The following is an 18,891-nucleotide window of genomic DNA, read 5'->3' as shown; positions in this document are numbered from 1 at the left end:
GAGGAGAATAAGTGGAGACACAAGCGAGTTTTTAATGACAGTAGGCCTGCATTAGGGGTCAACATTGAGCCCATATCTCTTTGTTTTCATTATGCATGAGTTAACTAGGCATCTACAGGATGAGGTGGTGTATGTTGTTTGCGGATGACAAGGTTATGATTGATGAAACTAGAGATGATGTTAACGCAAAGTTCGAACTATGGAGGGATGCTCTAGAATCTAAAGATTTTAAAATAAATGGACCAAGGCTGAATATATGGCATACAAGTTCTGCAATAATAGGAGTAGAAACGAGGAAGTAGCCAAGGTTGATGGCTAAAAAGTACCTAGAAGAGATTATTCTCCATATCTTGGGTTAATCCATGAGATTTCAGCGACATGACTATACCTTAAGTTTCTCTAGGCCCATACATGAGCAGCTGACACAAAAATAGCATAGCTAGTTATATTTTTATATCTCACTGTCAACTTCATGCACAAAGACTGATTAGAATAGAGACATAAACACGAACTCAATTGAGAATGAACTAAGTCTGATCACAATGAAAGGCTATCTTGCCTCTTTTTATAAGAAACTGCTTTCATTCACCAGACATGATAAATGTAAAATCTATAAATCTCTTACCCTTTGAAGGACAAACAAATTTCAAGTAGTTCCACATAATCATAACTTATTCCCCTTGCTACCAAACTTATAGGCCAAATAATCCAAACTTTACAGCTGCATTTTCCTTGTGAAAGAACATTAGGGGTACCACACTTTTCCAATGAGTGTAAGAGGAAGTAAAGTAGTGCTAAATGGGAATAAGACACTAAAACAAAACATAACTAACAAGATAGAAAAGAAACGCACTGCAATTAGATGTCATATGATTCAGCAAACCACATGGTTCCCCATCAGGTGTATGAACAGGGCAAAGGAATCCCCAGGACCTGAAATCAGAGCATAATAAATGTCCATCACAAACATGTAGCAGAGCCTATGGAACTTCAAATGAGTTCATTAGGGTATGCATACTCTGGCAGCAACTTTCGAACACTTGTTGTACGCATTGTCATGAAAGAAGATCCTCTATGAACAGATCGAAAATGAGAAAGGAAACGGTAGAAGTTAAGTCTTTCTGCAACAATTGTCAGGCCCCTGACCTGTAAAAACATGGAAAAATATTTATTACATCAAGTATAATACAATCTGTCTCAGGTAAAGATGAGTAAATGAATAATAATTCACACAATCAATATGCAACATAGAAGATCAGACTCCTGAAAGTTAGCAAGGGAAGACATTTTAACATAAGCAAAAGACTTGGCAAGATCTACAACGAGGTATATTTAACGAATGTTGGTGCCTATCAGATCATTATTTCAACAAACATTTTCTCACAGGATGATAATAGATAACATCCAAATGCCAGGAAGCAAAGTGCGATGCACAGTTCAACATTTTCAGAATAATTTCAAATGGAAAGTTAGATATAGTTCATGATAACAGACTAAGAGTTAGGTACCACAAAAGTATTCGTGTAAGCTCTTCGTAATGCAAACTAAATATCAAGGACACAAGCTTATTAATTAAACTATTTACTAGGAAAATCACCAGGGTAGCCTAAAGCAGGACAAGATGCCTCTAATTTTCAACTTTTTCTTATATTTTAGGGGTGCATTTTCTAAAGTTTTAGGATTTACTTTTCGAGTTTTTAGGTTTTCTCTAGGGATTTAGGGTTCTTCTATGTTTTTAGGATTTAAGTTGTTTAGAAAGGCAGTTATTGCGCTTATGGAATATTTTATTTTCTCAAGGATAAAAAGGTCATTGTGAAATTTATTTTAATTATGATTTCTATTGCAGTTAGAATAGGAGTTATTGGGCCCTAAGAAAACCCTTTTATTATAAACAGGAGTTTGAATAAGGTTTTACATAGAGTGGAATTTTTAAATCTTATGCTTGGTTGTGGACAAAGCCATTGAAGCCTAGCTTGTGGGCTTCTTCCTCGTTAATCTTGAATCAATCGATTACTGGATTTATTCCCCGAGTAATTTTCTTTCTACATCAATTTGGAATCAAAGCTCAAGTTTCTTCAATGGCTATGCTAGGGAATTATAGCCAAGTCTAGGGTTTGCTGATTTTGAGCTAAGGTGTGTTGATTTTAGCCTAGGATTTGCCAAATTCAGCCTAGATCTTGCTAATTTCTGCTAAGTTTAAATGATTCGTCATTGTAGTATAGTGGAATAAAAAGAAAAAAGAAAGGTCGATGGGGGTGGGGAAATTAGAGTTGATGACAGAATGATTGAGATGTTCAAAGTTATGGGCTTCCACCATGACGGCTCAGAAGGACCAGCTCACAAGTTCCTTACGGCTGATGCACATAGTAGGATGAAGGTGAGATTCAAAGGACAACGAGAACTGTTGAATTTATTCTCATCAATCGCCTATGAGGGTCAGTCTGCTGGTGGTCCCCCTGGCTGCTCCTCCCACTAACCGTCATAAGAGATCATCTAGAGTGGCCTCCTCCTCCTCCCCTTACCCTAACACATGAAGATCCTAATATGGAATGTTAGGGGTCTGGGACAGGCGTCTAGAAGGGACGCGGTTAAGGACCTAGCCACAAAACACTCCCTTGCCATTCTTGCCCTCATTGAAACCAAGCAACCTGAGCCCTCTCTCCAGCTCATTCGCCAGGTATGGGGTACAAGATCTTTCTAGTAGGTCTCCCTGCCGGCAAATGGGGCTTCAAAGGGCATTTGGGTGATCTGGAACCCCTCAGATCACACCCTTGACTGCTCTTTCATAGGGGAATTCTCAATGATTATTCTCCTCTGTAGTTGTCCAGATGGGATCCCATGGAAATTCACGGCCGTTTATGGCCCAAATTCTGCCTCCCTCAGACACAGGCTCTGGTCTGAGTTAGATCAGGTAGCTGCCATACCTCATCCTATTTGGGCTCTGGGTGGAGACTTCAATGTCACTAGATGGCCCTATGAGAGGAAGTCCTCCACCTCCATCTCTCAGGACATGAGAGATTTCTCTGATTTTATAAATCGGCAAGAACTCCTTGATAGCCCCCTTCAAGGTTGTCGTTATACTTGGTCTAATCATGCTTCTGAACCCTCTCTCTCTAAACTTGATAGATTTCTCCTTTCCCTTAATTGGGAGGAATCCTTCCTGACCTCCTCTGCGATAGCCCTACCCAACCCCACGTCTGACCACTGTCCCATTCTTCTTGATACTATGGCAGTTAGAAGAGGCCCAAAACCTTTTAGATTTGAATTGGCTTGGCTCCAAGAGTCGTCGCTCTCTACCCTTATCCCAACCTGGTGCAACTCCTTCTCATCCCAGGTTAGGGGTAGGTCAGGCTATAGACTCCAGACGAAATCCAACTTCTAAAAGCCTCTCTCAAAACCTGGAGCAGGTCAACTCCTTGCAACTATTCCCTAATCAAATCCTCCCTCTTGGAGTCTATCCAACAACTGAACCACCTTGAGGAATGCAAACCCTTGAACACCACAGAAAAAGATCTTAGAACACAGTCCAAGATGGAATACCTTTCGATCCTCAAAAAAGAAGAGATTTACTAGTATCAAAGATCAAGGATTAAATGGCTGAAAGCAGGTGACCTACAACCGCCTTCTTCCATCGGATTGCAAATTGTCACATACGTGACAATACTATCTCGATGATTAAATCCAACAATCACTGCCTGGTCCACCCAAAAGAAATCGAGCAGGCCGTTCTGGAGTTCTTCCAGACTTTGTACACTGCCCCTTCTGTACCGAGACCAAAAATGTCTTCCCTAGACTTCTTGACTCTCCCTATAGACCAAGCTGAGTGGCTAGAGCAACCTTTCTCTGAAGAAAAAATCCCACAAGCAATTAATGCCCTGGCCAAAGACAAAGCTCCCGGTCCAGACAGTTTCCCCTTTACCCTTCAAAATCTTCTGGGATACCTTCCGCCCTAATTTCATCCATTTTTTTGCGGAATTTTTTCACAAGGGAACTATCCACAGAGCGATTAATGCTACCTAGCTATTGTTCCCAAAGTTGAAGGGGCAGAAGACATCAAGGACTTTCGTCCTATTAGTCTACTAAACTCCTCTTACAAAACCTTAGCCAAAGGCCTGGCCTCTAAACTCCAACAGGTCCTCCCCTTTGTTATTACCCCACCTCAAACTGCCTTCATCCAAGATAGGCAGATCCTTAACGGGGCATTGGTGGCCCACGAGTGTATCCACTCGAGACACCTAATCCAAGCTACCGGGCCTAATCTTCAAAATTGTTTGGGAGAAAGCATATGACCACGTGGACAGATCTGTTCTGGAGCAATCCATGGCTAGAATGGGGTTCCGGGACCAGTGGAGGAAGTGGATGAGAGGTTGCTACTCCCAACCCAAAAGGATACTTCCCATCCTTGAGGGGGCTTTACCAAGGGGACCCTCTCTCTCCATTTCTCCACTATAGCGGCTGAAGTCTTTAGCCGCTCGATTTCTCGCCTTTACCAGGCGGGTATCCTCCCGAGCTTCAAAAGCTGCCTGCAAGGCCCAACTGTCTCTCATCTGCAATATGCGGATGACACTCTTGTTTTTCTTGATGCCTCTTGCCATGAAGCCGACTCCCTAAAGCTCTTCCTTAGTTGTTTTCAGATCGCTACGAGTTTCAAAGTAAACATGGTCAAATCTAAAATGATGGGAGTAGGCCTATCAAACTCTGAAGTAAGAGACATCATCCCAGATTGGGAGTGTAAAGTGGAGGACCTTCCTACTACTTACCTTAGTCTTCCCTTGGGCCTGGGAAAACCGGAAAAGAGACTTTGGTCTCATATCTTGGATAAGGTAGATAGAAGGTTGGCAGGATGGAAAGGTAGATACCTTTCTATGGCAAGTCGAACCACCTTGATCAAAGCCACCTTAGCTAACTCCCCGTTGTACCTCATGTGCCTCTTCCACATGCCTGCTCAGGTGGCCAATCGCCTAGAACAACTCATGCAAAACGTTTTGTGGTCAAGGCAGCTGGAGAAGACAAAATTTCATCAGGTAGCATGGGAGAACATTTTCCTACCTAAAAAATAGGAGGTCTAGGGATTCAGACCCTTAGAAAACAAAATACGACACTACTCGAGAAATGGTGGTGGCGTCTAGCTACTCACCTGACTCTTTTTGGGCTAGGATCCTACGAAGTAAATATAGAATCCCGGAAGGAGCTTGGATGCCGGATAGAAGACAGTGGCAGAAAGCCTCAGGAGCATGGAAATCTTTTCTTACCTCTCTCTCACAATTCAAAAGATGTGTACGTTTTCATCCTAGAGTGGACAAAAGAGGGAGCTAGAATCCAAGAGGAAGAAAACACCAGGTTCCACTCCTTTTTTCTCACGGACAGGCACACTTCGTAGCTTCCCTGGTTTTTGTTTTATCTTTTGGACAATGCTTGTAAATCATTGTAAACGGGCAAGTTTTATAAGCCTTTTTTGTATATGGCTCACTGATGTATTTTTTACCAAGAGCAACCCTTAATGGGGGCTCTCGGTCTTCTCCCATTGTAATCATTACTGTCTCAGTAATACAATGCTAACTTTCTTCAAAAAAAAGTTTAATTGATCCTCTGCCTAGGGTTTGTGTTTTCGGTGAACCCATGGTACTGAGAAAGGGATGCGAAACGAGCACTTGTAGACAACTTCGTGATCGTACAGATGAAGAAATTGAAGACCTCAGAAGCCAAGTTCACCAACTTACACAACAGTTCAACAACATCAATCATGGGCAAGACAAAGATCATTTGGCTTAAGAAGTTCGGCTCCGTGTCAAGATTCGGGCGAAGAGGAAAGTGATAGACGACCTAGACGTGGGGGGACATCCCTCCAAAGTTATGATTTGAAGGTGACAATTCCAGATTTTGATGCAACTTGTATCTAAATTCAGTAGGTTGTAGATTGGTATCCGCCACCAATCTTCGACGCATGCGCAGATGAACAAGATCTTATAGGACATCCGACCTATGATGATGGAAAAGATTTCATGGTTGAACTGTTCTTTCACAAAGAAAAAAGATGAAGGACACCAAGGAAAATCAATAGGTGAAGTTATAGGTACGACCATCCAATCTAGTATTCATCTCGAAGATGTACATTTGGTTTTTTCTAGGGCTGAGCCAACGCAATTTCAACAGAATTATATGGCAGAAGATGCGATTTCAGCTAGTAACTGCGACTAAACAAAGCATATATACCACAGCTATGCTATTGACATATAATGACCCTTTTCTCAAGGCTTTGTATAAAGTATTTATGAATATACCAACTAATTGAAAAGAGCCAGTTTCAATGCATAATCGTTGTGTTCAACAAACAAGTCCCAAGATCATCGTTACAATGTTCAGGTTGAAGAGGACCTTGGGCTCAGCAAAAAATTCACTTTGGCCTATCTAAAAACTCGAGGACAAGTTCTCTTCAACCATAAGAGATTGATGTAGGAAAAGAAGCCTCATATTTTTACACTCTTCTAATTAAATTTTAAGGATGTAGTTTTGAAAGCTTTAGGGTTCTTAAGTCTTTCCAGGGATTCTAGGTTTTCTTTTAATATCTATTAAGATCTCACAAGTTATCTAGAAAAGTAATTAGAGTGCTTATGGAATTTATTTTTTTTATTAAGGGTAAAAATAACATTACGAATTTTGTTTTACATAAGACTTCTATTTCAACTAGAAATACAATTACTACAATTACTTGGGTTCTAAAGGGATTTCTTTTATTAAAGGGTTTCTTGGATTCTTCAACTAAAAGTCATAGAGAAGGCTTGGTAGCACTTCCCAAAATCCCTCCCTTAAAAGGTACTCTCAATTTTTTTTTCTTACTTAACCCTAATCCCCTCTACTCCCTTCCTCTCCTTTCTTTAATTTTCTTTCCATAATCCTCTTTACTCCTCCTTTCTTGCTCGTCTTCCTTTGTCTTTCCGTGAATTCTTTAGTATTCTTCATCCTTTCCTAATTTTTCCCTTTCTCCTTTACTTTTCATGTTTCCCTCTTTCTTTAATTTTATGCATTTATTATAACCCCCAAAACTAGCAAAGACTCCGCATTAGAAAATCCCCCCAAATTAGCAAAGACTCCCCATTTGAAAAACTTTTAAGGTTTTAATAGTAACTCATAGGTCCCTTAAAACCTTAAATCTAATTTTGCATTTAGCATCAAAATCCAAATTCCTTTATATGCCCTTAGAATTAGTTGTGGAGACCTACAAAACTAATGCAAAGTTATTATACACCCTCTTTTTCTCTCTATGGTTGTAGACCAGCCTTAAAAGTGATTTGGATCAACTTTATTTAGCTAATTTTGCATAAGGACTGATTACAATCCATTAAATAAATTTGTATTGATTCCTCAATATACATATCAGAATCTGTTTCTTGAGGAATGTTTTTTACCACGAATAATATTTAAGCCAAACAAACAAACAAAAGTTGAAGAATGTGTTTTTATGCTGAATTCATCTTAGCACATTTCCAAACTCGATGACAACTTTTCTCCAACCAGGGGTGAATGATGGACAAGCAAAATTATTTTTATTTTTTATCTTTATTCAATTTTAAAGGATGCATATTTTGATTTTACTTTTAGGGTTTGATTACAGCTTTTAAGTTTTTTTTTTGAGATTCTAGAGTTTATTATATTTTCTTTATTTACTACCCATAAATATTATTCACGGTGTTGTCCATAGTTACTATTCATGGGTATTGTTCACATGTTACTGTTGACAAGAGTATTTTTGCACTTCTAGCATTGTTTTAGGGGTATTTTAGAATATTTAATGTTTACTTGGATCTCAAGTAACATTAGGGTTATAAAAGATTGGATGCCACATTTTGAGAGACAGATGTTATTATAATGAGTTTTATTTTATGAAAGAAGAAGAAAGTTCATATTCTTATGGTTTCATTTACAACTATGTTTTTTCTCTATAATTGCTAATGTTACTTGTTTAAGGTCAGGAAAATGGTGGATCTAACTTCCCAACTATCCTTCTTGCATCATAGGGGAAGGTTGACATTTCGAAGGAGATTATTTTTAGTTTGTTGCGGTGTTTTATAGTCTCTTAGTGAAGGGACTTATGGAGGATTCTAATAATGTTTTTAACTTAAGTGGGAGTAGTTTAGCCTTTTTTTATTATAATGTAATAAAAATGTCTACGGTGTTTAGGGTTTCCGGCACTTTTGAAACTTGTTAAAGGTTCTTCTTTAAATTTCAGTAAAATTGAAAGGTGCTTAACATCTAGTTGTATTCTTGAATCCAAACAAATGCAGACAGATACATTTAGCAGAAGAGAGGGAACAAGAGAAATGGTTTTTAGGGTTTCTATCATGAAACTAGTTGAAGTTTCTTCTTCAAATTTCAGGAATACTGAAAAGTGTTTAACATCTAGTTGTATTCTAGAATCCAGACATATGCAAACATATACATTTAGCAGACGAGAGAGAACAAGGAAAATGGACAAAAAAACAAAGAAAATTTAAAAAGAAAACAAAGATTAAGCCACAATTAGTGATGTAGGACAAAATTATGCTATTGTTGTGGAAGTGAGACCAGCAACAACGTTCCATAAATGAACAGAAATCTACGGCATATATCCAAATCACGAGGGGTTTTACAGAGAATGGCAACTCAAGGCGTGTCCAACTACATAAATGGGTTCAAGAATGGGGCCTGGGTCAAGACAGTAGAGGATGGGTTTTCATAGCACATCGTCTCAAGTTCCATTCCGATGTAACCTTGTTAAAAAAAAAAGGGTTTAACGAGCTATGGCATCGACAAGAGCATAATGAAAATGAATAAAGAGGGTCTAATCTTCAATTTGATTCAATATTCTTTGAATCAGTAGAAGGTCCCATCTTTTATAGTGCTTCTATCTTTGATAGCGATCCTATTTTTGATAAGGAACTTGAAGATCCCATTTTTTAAAGAAAGTCCTACACTTAATGAAGAACAAGATTTCGTGGTTGAAAAGATCTATAAAGAAAAAAAGATGATCTTAAGGATATCAAAAAGACGGAACACTTGGGAGATTTAGGCCAATGGAAATAGTGCAATCGAAGTATGATTGATGCAAAATCTGCAAATTATGGCCCTGGTTTCAAGGGGAAATGAAATCCATGTCGAAGAAGCCTCTAAAGACTAGAAAATTGAGTTAGGAGTATTTTACATGATTTTCAATGAGAGTTCAAGGATAGTTGTACTTGATAAATTTACATTGATTCCTCAATACACATATAAAGGTCCTTTTCTTAAGGATTTCTTCTTACCACGAATAATATTTGAGTAAACAAAGAAGAAGAGGATTGAAGGTAGTTTTAATGTTGAATTCATCTTAGTAAATTTCAAAACGCAAGTAAGAGTTTTCTCCAACTAAAGGAGAATGATGCAGGATAAAATTAATTTAATTTTTAAATTTTTAAGTTCAATATATGTATATTTTAATTTTAGTTTCAAAATTTATTTTTAGGGTTTTTATGTTTTTAAGGAATTCTAAAGTTTTCTTTTTATATTTTCATTTACTATTCATGGGTATTGTTCATGTTATGGGTATTGTTCACACGTACTGTTTACAGGGGTATTTCTGGAATTTTTGTAATATTTTGGAGTACTTTAGAGTTTTAGGGTTGGATGTCACATTTTGGGAGGCTTATGTTATTTGGAATGAATTTTATTTAATGAAAGAAGAAAACTCCTCTTCTCTTGCTTGATTGACAGCCATCATGTTTTTCTCCATTATTGCTCACTTTCACTTGTTTGAGATTCAAGAAAAAGTGGATATAATTTCCCACATTTCCTTCCTGCATGCATCATTAGCAGGCGTCTCACAATCAAAATGATCCATCTTTCTATCAAAGAGGCTCAACAGCCCCACCACTTCATTACTAACTGATTGCCTTCTCCACAAGAACTTCTGAAGCTTCAAATGCCAAACCAAAAAGCTCAAATGTTGCATGAATTAACGACGGAAAGAAGCGGAGTGCTAATGAAATACCATGGGATACAGAATGGATCAAGAAATGAGGAACCATATTTTCAAGGGGTGAAACCAATATTAAATTAGAGGATTTTGTTAAGAGGGTTTTGTTCAAAGAACTTGAGGAAAAGGTTGCAGCTACCATGAAGCTCGCACAGCAGCTTCAAGTTTTTTTTCTCATTTCAATTTTAAACTTCATTCTTTGACGTTTGAAATAACTATAAAATAAGGTGTAGTACTGTATTACATGGGGAAAGAACCCTCAATATGAACAAAATAGCCTAGAAGTCTAGCATTCAAAATTCCTTTCCTTTCAATGCTCCATATTTTATTCATTCGGAACCTACCAACTGCGTATCAGAAAATTCGATAATATCAACTTATAAATATGTATAACATAGGGAATCAAAAGGGACAGTACTGCTATATTCCTAAATGATGCAATTAACAAGGGATATAACTATGCGTAAAAAGGAATCATCATTGAAAAGCCAAATGGCGCCTAGAAAGTTCAACCCTTGGAATAGTAGAGAATTCACCAAATGTCTAACCTGTTGCAAATCAAGACTTTGCATTGATGAGTAGTTTCCAGTAGTTAGCATATTCTCAATGGACTTCCCAATTGCTGCCGCAGGAAACCTATCCATGATTTTCTTGACTTGTTGACCTGTGAAAAACACCACATCATAAAATATTAATATAACTAGTAACACATCACCTTCTTAAAGCCATCTAGCAGAATGAATATACTTATTAGAATAAATGAGGTGAAATTTATCAAAAAGTGCCCAATAGATAAACTATTTAACATCCCATACATTTCTTTTGATTGTATTTCAAAAAGCCCATCAAAGGATACATAATCATCAGTTGGAACCGTTGATATTTCAAGTATAGTTTGATAATGGGTGAAACAATAGACAGTTGATATTTTAAGCATGCCTAAATAAATTCCCATGAACACATATGAAGACCAACCATATAGGAAGATCATGCAATAGTAGCTGTCAGTTATAAAGTACACTCCACAAAACACAGGCCAAATTTTTATCCAGACGCTAACAGGGTATAAAGTCCATATTAGTATCATTAATAGCATTTACATCAATTCCTTCCACAAGAAATGTAGTAATCAACATTTAGAAACTCCATTGTATAAATATAAGACATTTAACTCAAAGCTTTGGCAAATCATTCAGCTTCTGACACATTATCTAATTTGCTTTCAACTATAAATGAGTGTTTGCCATTATCTTAATTTTGCTATGAAATTGATTTTCCTTCACTATTTTTAAGAAAACAAAAGTCAATAATAAAAGCAAACCATCCACTTCCCAATTGTATAACCATTACTTATGTTAGGCTTTGTGGCCTGCAAAGGCTTAAAATGATATTCTATAGTGGAATATGCACTTTAGAGGGAGTGTGCATGTTGACTGACCACAGGTTGGGTGGTCTATGGCCATGGACATGTCCAAAACCCCTACCCCTGGGCATATAGTACAAACGATAAGGGTTTTGCAGTGGGTCATCCTTTGTTGCGGTCGGAGAGATGTTCAGGGATCATGTTTGTAGACCAGGTGAACTATGTGCTCTCCTGTGTGCGGTTGTAGGCCTGTGAGGGTAAAGGCCAAAGCATCAACAAATTACCGCATGACATGTACACATTACAGCCACATGTACATGTGCATAGAGAGAGCCCCTTTTTGCATAGTGGTGACAGGTGCTAGAATTGTGCTTAAAGGGTGAACTGAAATTCACATTCCAAGATCATAGTCCCACTATCTATTAACCAACTCTAACAAGCCAATATGAGCCCCTGCTTTGAGACTTTGGGTTAGATAAGAAAATAGTATTGGATCATTGTCCTTGGGGTTAGTGTAGTCCCCTTATTGTCACTAATTTTGACCCTTGGTACTCCACATCTAGTATATTTTAGTTTAACATTAAAAATATTCCTATGATTTTAAATATTTTTTAGATTTTTAAAGTATTATTTCCGCTATAATTTTCAGCAAATGGGTATTTATAAAAATTTCATATATTAATAAGCACATGTGGGGACAAGGATCCAACCCCACATATATGTGCCACCCATGTGGTGCCCACATGACAGCATAGGGTGGCATGCCACTTTTTTTTATGCATAAAGGGGGCACACCACCTTTTTAGCAAAAAGGTGGCACGCCATATTTTTTAAACAAAAAGGGCTCCATGCCATTTATTTAAGAAAGAGGGGGGCATAGCCCAATTTCCTGATATTTCTTAAATTTTAAAATAAGTTTAATTTGCCATGAGACTTTATATGGAAACGAGGGCATGCCATGGTTTTAGGAAGTGGGGTGCACACCCCACTTTCTTATTGTTATTCAAAATTTTATTTTAGTTATAGATAAGGAACCTTATGATTTTAAACTAGATGTGGTTTCCTGGGAGATCTATGATAAAATTTGATTATATTTCAATTTTAAATAGAATTTGGACTTCGGTCAAAATCTAACGGGATAAGGTTCCCATATTTCCCTCAAAATAATGATGACTGATTTTTGGGATGGATGGCTCTGACAATGTTTTAAACTGCAGCCGCATCGCCACATATGCGGCCGCATCAGGCGGTATGAAGTGCGCTCCGCATCAAAACTGACCGCATATGCGCTTTCAACCTATCCGGCCGCATATGCGCCGCATCGTAGCTGCATCCTGCATCGCACCACATCCCCTTCCACCGAATTGTTTTTTATTTTGGCCCTCGGGGATGGGCAAAATAATCTTTTTGACCATCCAAAAATGGGGGAAACTGTTTGGGGCGTATTAAACCCCCGAAACGATAATTTCCAGCCACTTTTGTGGCTCTTTTTGCATCAAATTCAGGGAAAAAAAATTTTGGCGGAAATTTATTTTTCATTCAAATCTTCGATTGGCGGTTGTTTGATATTTGGATGTTGATTTGATGCTTTTGATGGTTAATTTGGGGATGTTAGGGTGAATTTGTGATATGAAATTGGGGGGCAAATTTTGACTTCAAATTTCAAAATTGAGCCTCAAAATGGATGATTGTATTAAGTTATTAACTGTTAACTCTTCTTGAGCTTGACTTTTGGTTTGTAATATCATTATTTGGGTTTATGGTCGTTTAGGGTTGTGCTTATCATTGTTGATAGTTGTGCTTTAGTGCTTATGGTTGTGCTTATGGTGCAAATTTGTGCTTATGGTTGTTGATTGTTGAATGTTTTATGAAGCTAGTTTCAAGTTTCTAGTTTCTATCAAGGGACAGTGGATAATTGGATACAAAATCTCCGACAACTAATACTTTTGAAGTTAATCAGTAAACTAAAATACCTATTATAACATATATCACCTCCATATTTTTTTCCTATGCATTAACCTATTTTTTTAGGCTTTTTAGAATTTTTTTACATTTATAGACCGCATCGTCTCCATGCGCCCGATTCCGAACCGTATTGGCCCCCCCACCACTTTTGGCCGCATCCCGCATTTTAAAACACTGGGCTCTAATTAAATCTCTCACCCCACAAATTTCCTATTTATCCTAAAGTCTGGCTGGAAAATAAAGACAAGGCTTACCTAAGGAAATCCTATTCAAATTAAGATAAAAATTTCCTTCTATTTAAAGATCTTTCTCTCCCATGAAAAAGATATAAGAAGATTCTCTCTCGCACCTACTTCACTCTCTTTTTCTCCACGCCAAGATTCTTCTCTCTAAAAATGTTTGAAGTCACATGCCTCCCCTCCCTTTACCCCATAGGGAGCCACGCCACCATCTCTCCTCTGTATTTTTGTGTTAAGTCACCTAAAAGAAAAATAGAGATGGTGCTATAGTGAAACCCTAGAGCAAAGGTTTGTTGTATTTTGAAAAGAAGAAAGGAGAAGCCCAGCTTAGAAAGCTCAATTCCCAAATTCAACCCTAGTTTGTTCCCCTAACGTTTTTACAAACCCTAGATAAGATTTTGAGCACTCTAAAACACTAGATTGAAAGGTTTCGCTTGAAAAACTTCCCCATCTCAGATTTTCCAGCAACACCTTAAGGAGTAAAACTGTCATTGGTCAGGGAATTAGATTTGGGGTATACCAAGTCCTGGAAGAGTAATTCCAAGCATTTTCCAGTGAGTATTCCTAGTAGTTTTAAATACTTTTCACTATTATTTTCTATTTTCTGTGAATTTTCAGGAACTTATTTTGTGATAATTTATGGTGAAGTTAGTTTAAACAAAGATCCTAGGTTGTACCTAGGGCACTATTTTTATTTACAGCGATATTTAGCGAGCTTTGTAAGTATAATTCAGGTATTTCGAATCAAAGTAAAAGAAAAATTTTAATTTAATACCTTGAGTTCCATATAGCCACACCTTTCAACTCTCACATAACTCTTCCAAAACAAATAAGACCCCATGGTTATACACTAAATGGGACCTGAAATAAGACTAGTGTCTCCCACTCGTCGCTTATTAGGGCTAAGAATCGGGTTCGGATCCATCGGGATCCGAATTCGAATCTGAAAACTAGGAATGGGATCCTGATCTGGATTCGATTGAATCCAAAATATTTGGATCCAAATCCGGATTTGAGAAGTATACATGGGATCAGAATTCTACATGGGATCCGAATCCGAACCAGGTCGGATTCAAAAAAAATTATTTTACATATTATTTTATATCTTTAAAATAATATATAACAAAAAAATACTAGACACGAATAATAATATATAAAATGGATTGAATCCAACTTGGTTCGAATCCGGATATATAATATTAGACACGAATAATAATATATAATAATTTTCATAAATGGATTGAATCTAGATCAAATCCACTTGCACCCGAATCCGATTCGAACTATTTGGATCCCAATCTGACCTATCAGATCCAAATGTTGGACCCATACCCAAATCCAGATAGGGTCCGAAATTCAGATTTCGGATCCAAATCAGGTAAATCCTCAGCCCTATCGTTAATGCTATAATACGGGTCCAACCCCTCTTAGTGCACATTACAAAGTGTAAACGAAATAGATTTCCCCAAAAAGGTGGTTGACATATTCTCCCAGTGTTTCAAAAAGCGGGCCGCCCAGCGCCTGAGCGCCCATAAAAAGCGGATATCCCTAGACACCCTTCTAGGCGCCCGAGAACCCGCCTAGGAGGCCCCCGCCTAAGCGGCCACTCTGGCCTGCGCCTTGCCCACAAATTGGGTGCTCAGACAACAAGAGAGAGATAGAGAGAGAAGAAAAAAAAGATGTTAGAGGTAGGGGAAGAAACGAAGTGGAGAAGAAAAATAGGAAACAGAAAAACCTAAAGAAGAAAAGGTGGGCAAAGCCCTACATATGTATAAAAGATGCCATCTCGAAACGAGTAACAGGGTGCCAAAAGGTTAGACCTCTCCGGGCTAACTATAGTGAGGTTTGGACCCTGGCAGCCGACAAAAAGACAAAAAGATCTGGTGAGAGCTTTGGCCCGCTGCAAGATGGTATAGAAGCTGTTGACTCTGTTTTGTGGTGATGATGTCTAACTTCTGGTGATGAAGAGATCACATAGCAGCATGGAGTGTAGCGCACCCAAGGAGGTTGTATTAGAAGGTGCCTTTGTAGATGATGACGTAATCCAACGGACACCCACTGAACAAAGCATAATACTCCTCCTCAGATTTAATATACTCAATTCTTCGAGTTGAGTGTAGATGGGTGGCGAATGCAAATAGAGCGGATGAGAAAGGGAGTGTATGATCATCCCTAGATATTCTATTCCCAATACTTAGAGTAGAGAGTGAATAGGTAAAGGTGAAAAGAGAACGGATGAGGCAAAGAGTATATGAAGTGCGCCTTAAGTAAAGAGAGAGATTGTAACCAACTTGGAGAATGTAGAGGGGCTAAGTTAATATAATGGAAAGAAAATTGGAGCTAGAGATGGAAAAAAAGGTAGAAGAAGGAGATGGGTGTGTGGGAACACAATTGTGATAAGAGTTTTGGTAAGAAAAACAATGGGAGAAGAAAAGGAAGAAGAGAGTGGGGTTGGGGGGTAGAGGTTACAGAGGTGAGTACCTTAGATTAGCCTCTGTTCGAAGCGAAGACTTCAGCCACCGGAGCAGTTAAGGTAGAAGTAACGACAGGGTCTAGATGGCTAAGTTAGGTAAGGGCCCACTGGCTTGATGCCCGCACAGTCAGGAAGGAATAACAGCAACCTCAAAGAAGATACTTTTCTCTTTTTTTGGGGAGGAGAAGTCTAATACAACCTCTAATACAAGGTTCAGAAGAAAGAGTTGGGGGAGACGAAAAGAGAAAGAATGTTGAGGCGATCATGTTGGTTGCTGATTTGATAGACCGAAAGAGGCTCCTTCCCAAGCCAAACGATCAGCCATTGAATTGCTTCCCCGAGAATGTGAAAAGGAGACCTTGTCGAAAGTTACCCAATTGAGTAGAGTAAGACAATGTTGAACAATTGAGGGAGCAAAGACTACGGGTAGTAGAAGAGAGACTTAACGCAAAAATTCACCCAAGGTAAGAAGTACCTTTGTTGCAAGAGTACTGCAAAAAATACAAGGACAGGGGACCTACAGGCAGAAACGGCTACAACCTAGTCGACCACGAAAAAAGCATCTTGCTATATATATGTATATATATATATATGAACGATACTACAAAACATCTATAGGCAAAAACGATCAGTGATTTTGCCTACGCTCATCACCATCCAAACGTCATCGCACGGTAACAGTAGTCCGGTAGTGTTTCATTTTTCATTTTTTTTACCTAATCGGAATGATCTGAAATTTGGAACGCGTGTACATCTTGGTGAGACACACCTAATAAAAATATGAAAAAAAATAATTCCCAAAATATAAATTGACCAAAATACCCCCGTAAATTTTTAGAGGTATTTTTGTCGACTTATATTTTGCAAATTATTTTTATCCATATTTTTAATTAAGTGCGCCTCACTAAGAAGTACACACGCTCCAAATTTCAAGAAATTTGGATTTACAAAAACAAATGAAAATTGAAACACTAGCGAACAACTGTAGAAGTGCATGGTGATGAGGGTAGGTGAAATCACTGTTCATTTCGCCTATAGGCGTTGGGAAGAGTTTTCCTATATATATATTTCCCTTTTTTCTTTTCTTTTTTTTTCTCCCTTCCTTTTTTTTCCCCCATGAATTCGACTGTAAAAACAAAGCTAGTTAAGAGGGGGAGCAGACAAAAGGAGAGTGAAGAGAGGAGAATGAGAAGAGAGCAGAGAAGAGAGATATAAAGTAGAGCGAGCCTTAACGTTCTGCAGATTTCTAGTAAGGCTCAGCAGTCTGACTGAGCACCTTTCGAATAATTGCTCACGAGCCACGAATTGTACCTTCCCTGGCTAGTCGATCGGCCTCCAAATTGCCCCTCTGTAGATACGAGTGAATGACACCCGAGGAAGGGAATTACATAATAAATCGATGTAGTCAAAAATAGTTGAGAGCCTCCAAGGAGGCTGCTCCGTCTGTGTGGCCCAGCAAACTGCATTGAAAGAGTATGATTCCACTATGATGCCTTGTGCTGCTGGTGCAAGCTCGGATAACCTTTTTAGGCCAACCAAAAGGGCCATAGCCTCTACGAAACTAGAATCATGGTGACAAATGTATTTTGAGAAGGTCCAGATGGTCGAATTAAGATCAGACAAAGTTCCTCCTATGCTCGAGGGGCCATGGTTTCCTAAGGAGGAACCATCTACATTAAGCTTAAGGAAACCTAAGGGCGGGGGGCACCACAATGGTGTTGGTCTGTTTGTTTGGGCTGCAAGAAACAAAAGACAATCCCAGCTGTTAAGAAAATGAGATATGGGCAAGTTAGAAAAGATGGGTAGGGATTTGGCCCAAAAAGCAATACATGCGGTTATAGAGTCAAAAATTGCGTCTATATTTTTGTACGCCTCTAAAGGTCTTGGAGATTCTTTCTAGTCAGAGACTTCAAAAGAGACTGGCCACAGCAAGGTGCCTCAATCTCTAGCCATTTCTGGAGTTGGGAGGTGAGAAGTGCGTTTCGAAGAATTGGGTCAAATTAGCTTGGGTGACCCATTGAAGACCAAATAGGTTAAGAAGGGAAGACCAGAGGCATTGAGCTACTTCACAGTGAAGAAAGAGGGGAGGAGTAGTCTCCTCTTCTTGGATGCACAGAATGCATCGATTCGGGAATGCAAAGCCCCTCTTTTTGAGTTGATCAAGGGTGAGGGTTTTGTCATGTAAGAGAACCAAAATAAAGGCCTGAACTTTGTGAGGTATCGGTAATGACCAAGTTAGGTTAATGAGGGGGTTGGGGGTAGGGTGGGTAACAAGGAGGTGTAGCAAGAAGATACTGAAAAAGTACATGAGGGGGCTGCAGACCAAATCAAAGAATTTGGTCTAGACAAAGTACTGAAGCAAGTCTCTAAGGATTGAAAGAGGGAGATATGGGTGGAGGATTCTTGCTCGCTTAGGTTTCGTCTAAATATTGGTGTCCAGACCAGGGTGGAACCAGTGACTAATGCATAGTAGGCAATAAGAGCCGATGGGTCGCGAGCAATAAGGAAAAGAGAGGGAAGGTTAGGGAAAGTGGAAAAGATCCTATCCAGGTATCAGTCAGAAACTTAATCTCAGACCATTGCCAAGCCGGAATCGAATTCTGGCTATGAACTCAGAGGATCTATGTGGAGGGGATCAACGCAACCACACAATGTCGTTCATCCCATATTCCGTTTGAACAACTTCTTTCCAAAGTAGGGGGTGGGGTAAAGAGAATTTCCACCACCACTTGCCTAAAAGGGCTTGGTTCATGATTCTAAGATTTATGATTCCTAGACCATCGAAGAACTTAGGAGTACAGACAATATCCCAAGGCACTAAAGGAATTTTCTTAGTGTCATCAACCCCAGACCAAAGAAAATC

At 38.7% G+C, this 18,891-nt stretch overlaps 1 protein-coding gene across 5 annotated transcripts in view; it reads right to left on the bottom strand.

Annotated features, from left to right (window-relative positions):
* NRPA2 (nuclear RNA polymerase A2) overlaps positions 1 to 18,891 on the bottom strand; it is a 122,105-nt gene that overhangs the window by 45,913 nt on the left and 57,301 nt on the right. For 3 of the 5 annotated variants that reach the window (XR_016044816.1, XM_020666417.2, XM_088852339.1), the window contains 3 exons: positions 10,537 to 10,652; positions 1,019 to 1,146; positions 854 to 933 (listed from right to left, as the gene is read on the bottom strand). Coding sequence is in view for 3 of the 5 variants with exons in the window: in XM_020666417.2 (XP_020522076.1) it covers positions 854 to 933; positions 1,019 to 1,146; positions 10,537 to 10,652 (324 nt within the window). In the remaining 2 variants the exon portion in view is untranslated. Of the gene's footprint in view, positions 1 to 326; positions 420 to 595; positions 732 to 853; positions 934 to 1,018; positions 1,147 to 10,536; positions 10,653 to 18,891 lie in introns of those variants that run through there. The other 2 variants (XM_088852341.1, XM_088852340.1) reach the window with 2 other exon arrangements.

The sequence above is a fragment of the Amborella trichopoda genome, chromosome 11 (assembly GCF_054954075.1).
Source record: "Amborella trichopoda isolate Santa Cruz 75 chromosome 11, AtrichopodaSantaCruz75HAP2 v2.0, whole genome shotgun sequence".
NCBI lineage: Eukaryota > Viridiplantae > Streptophyta > Magnoliopsida > Amborellales > Amborellaceae > Amborella > Amborella trichopoda.
The sequence above is the reverse complement of the archived record's forward strand: the minus strand, read 5'-3'. Positions and strand labels throughout refer to the sequence as shown.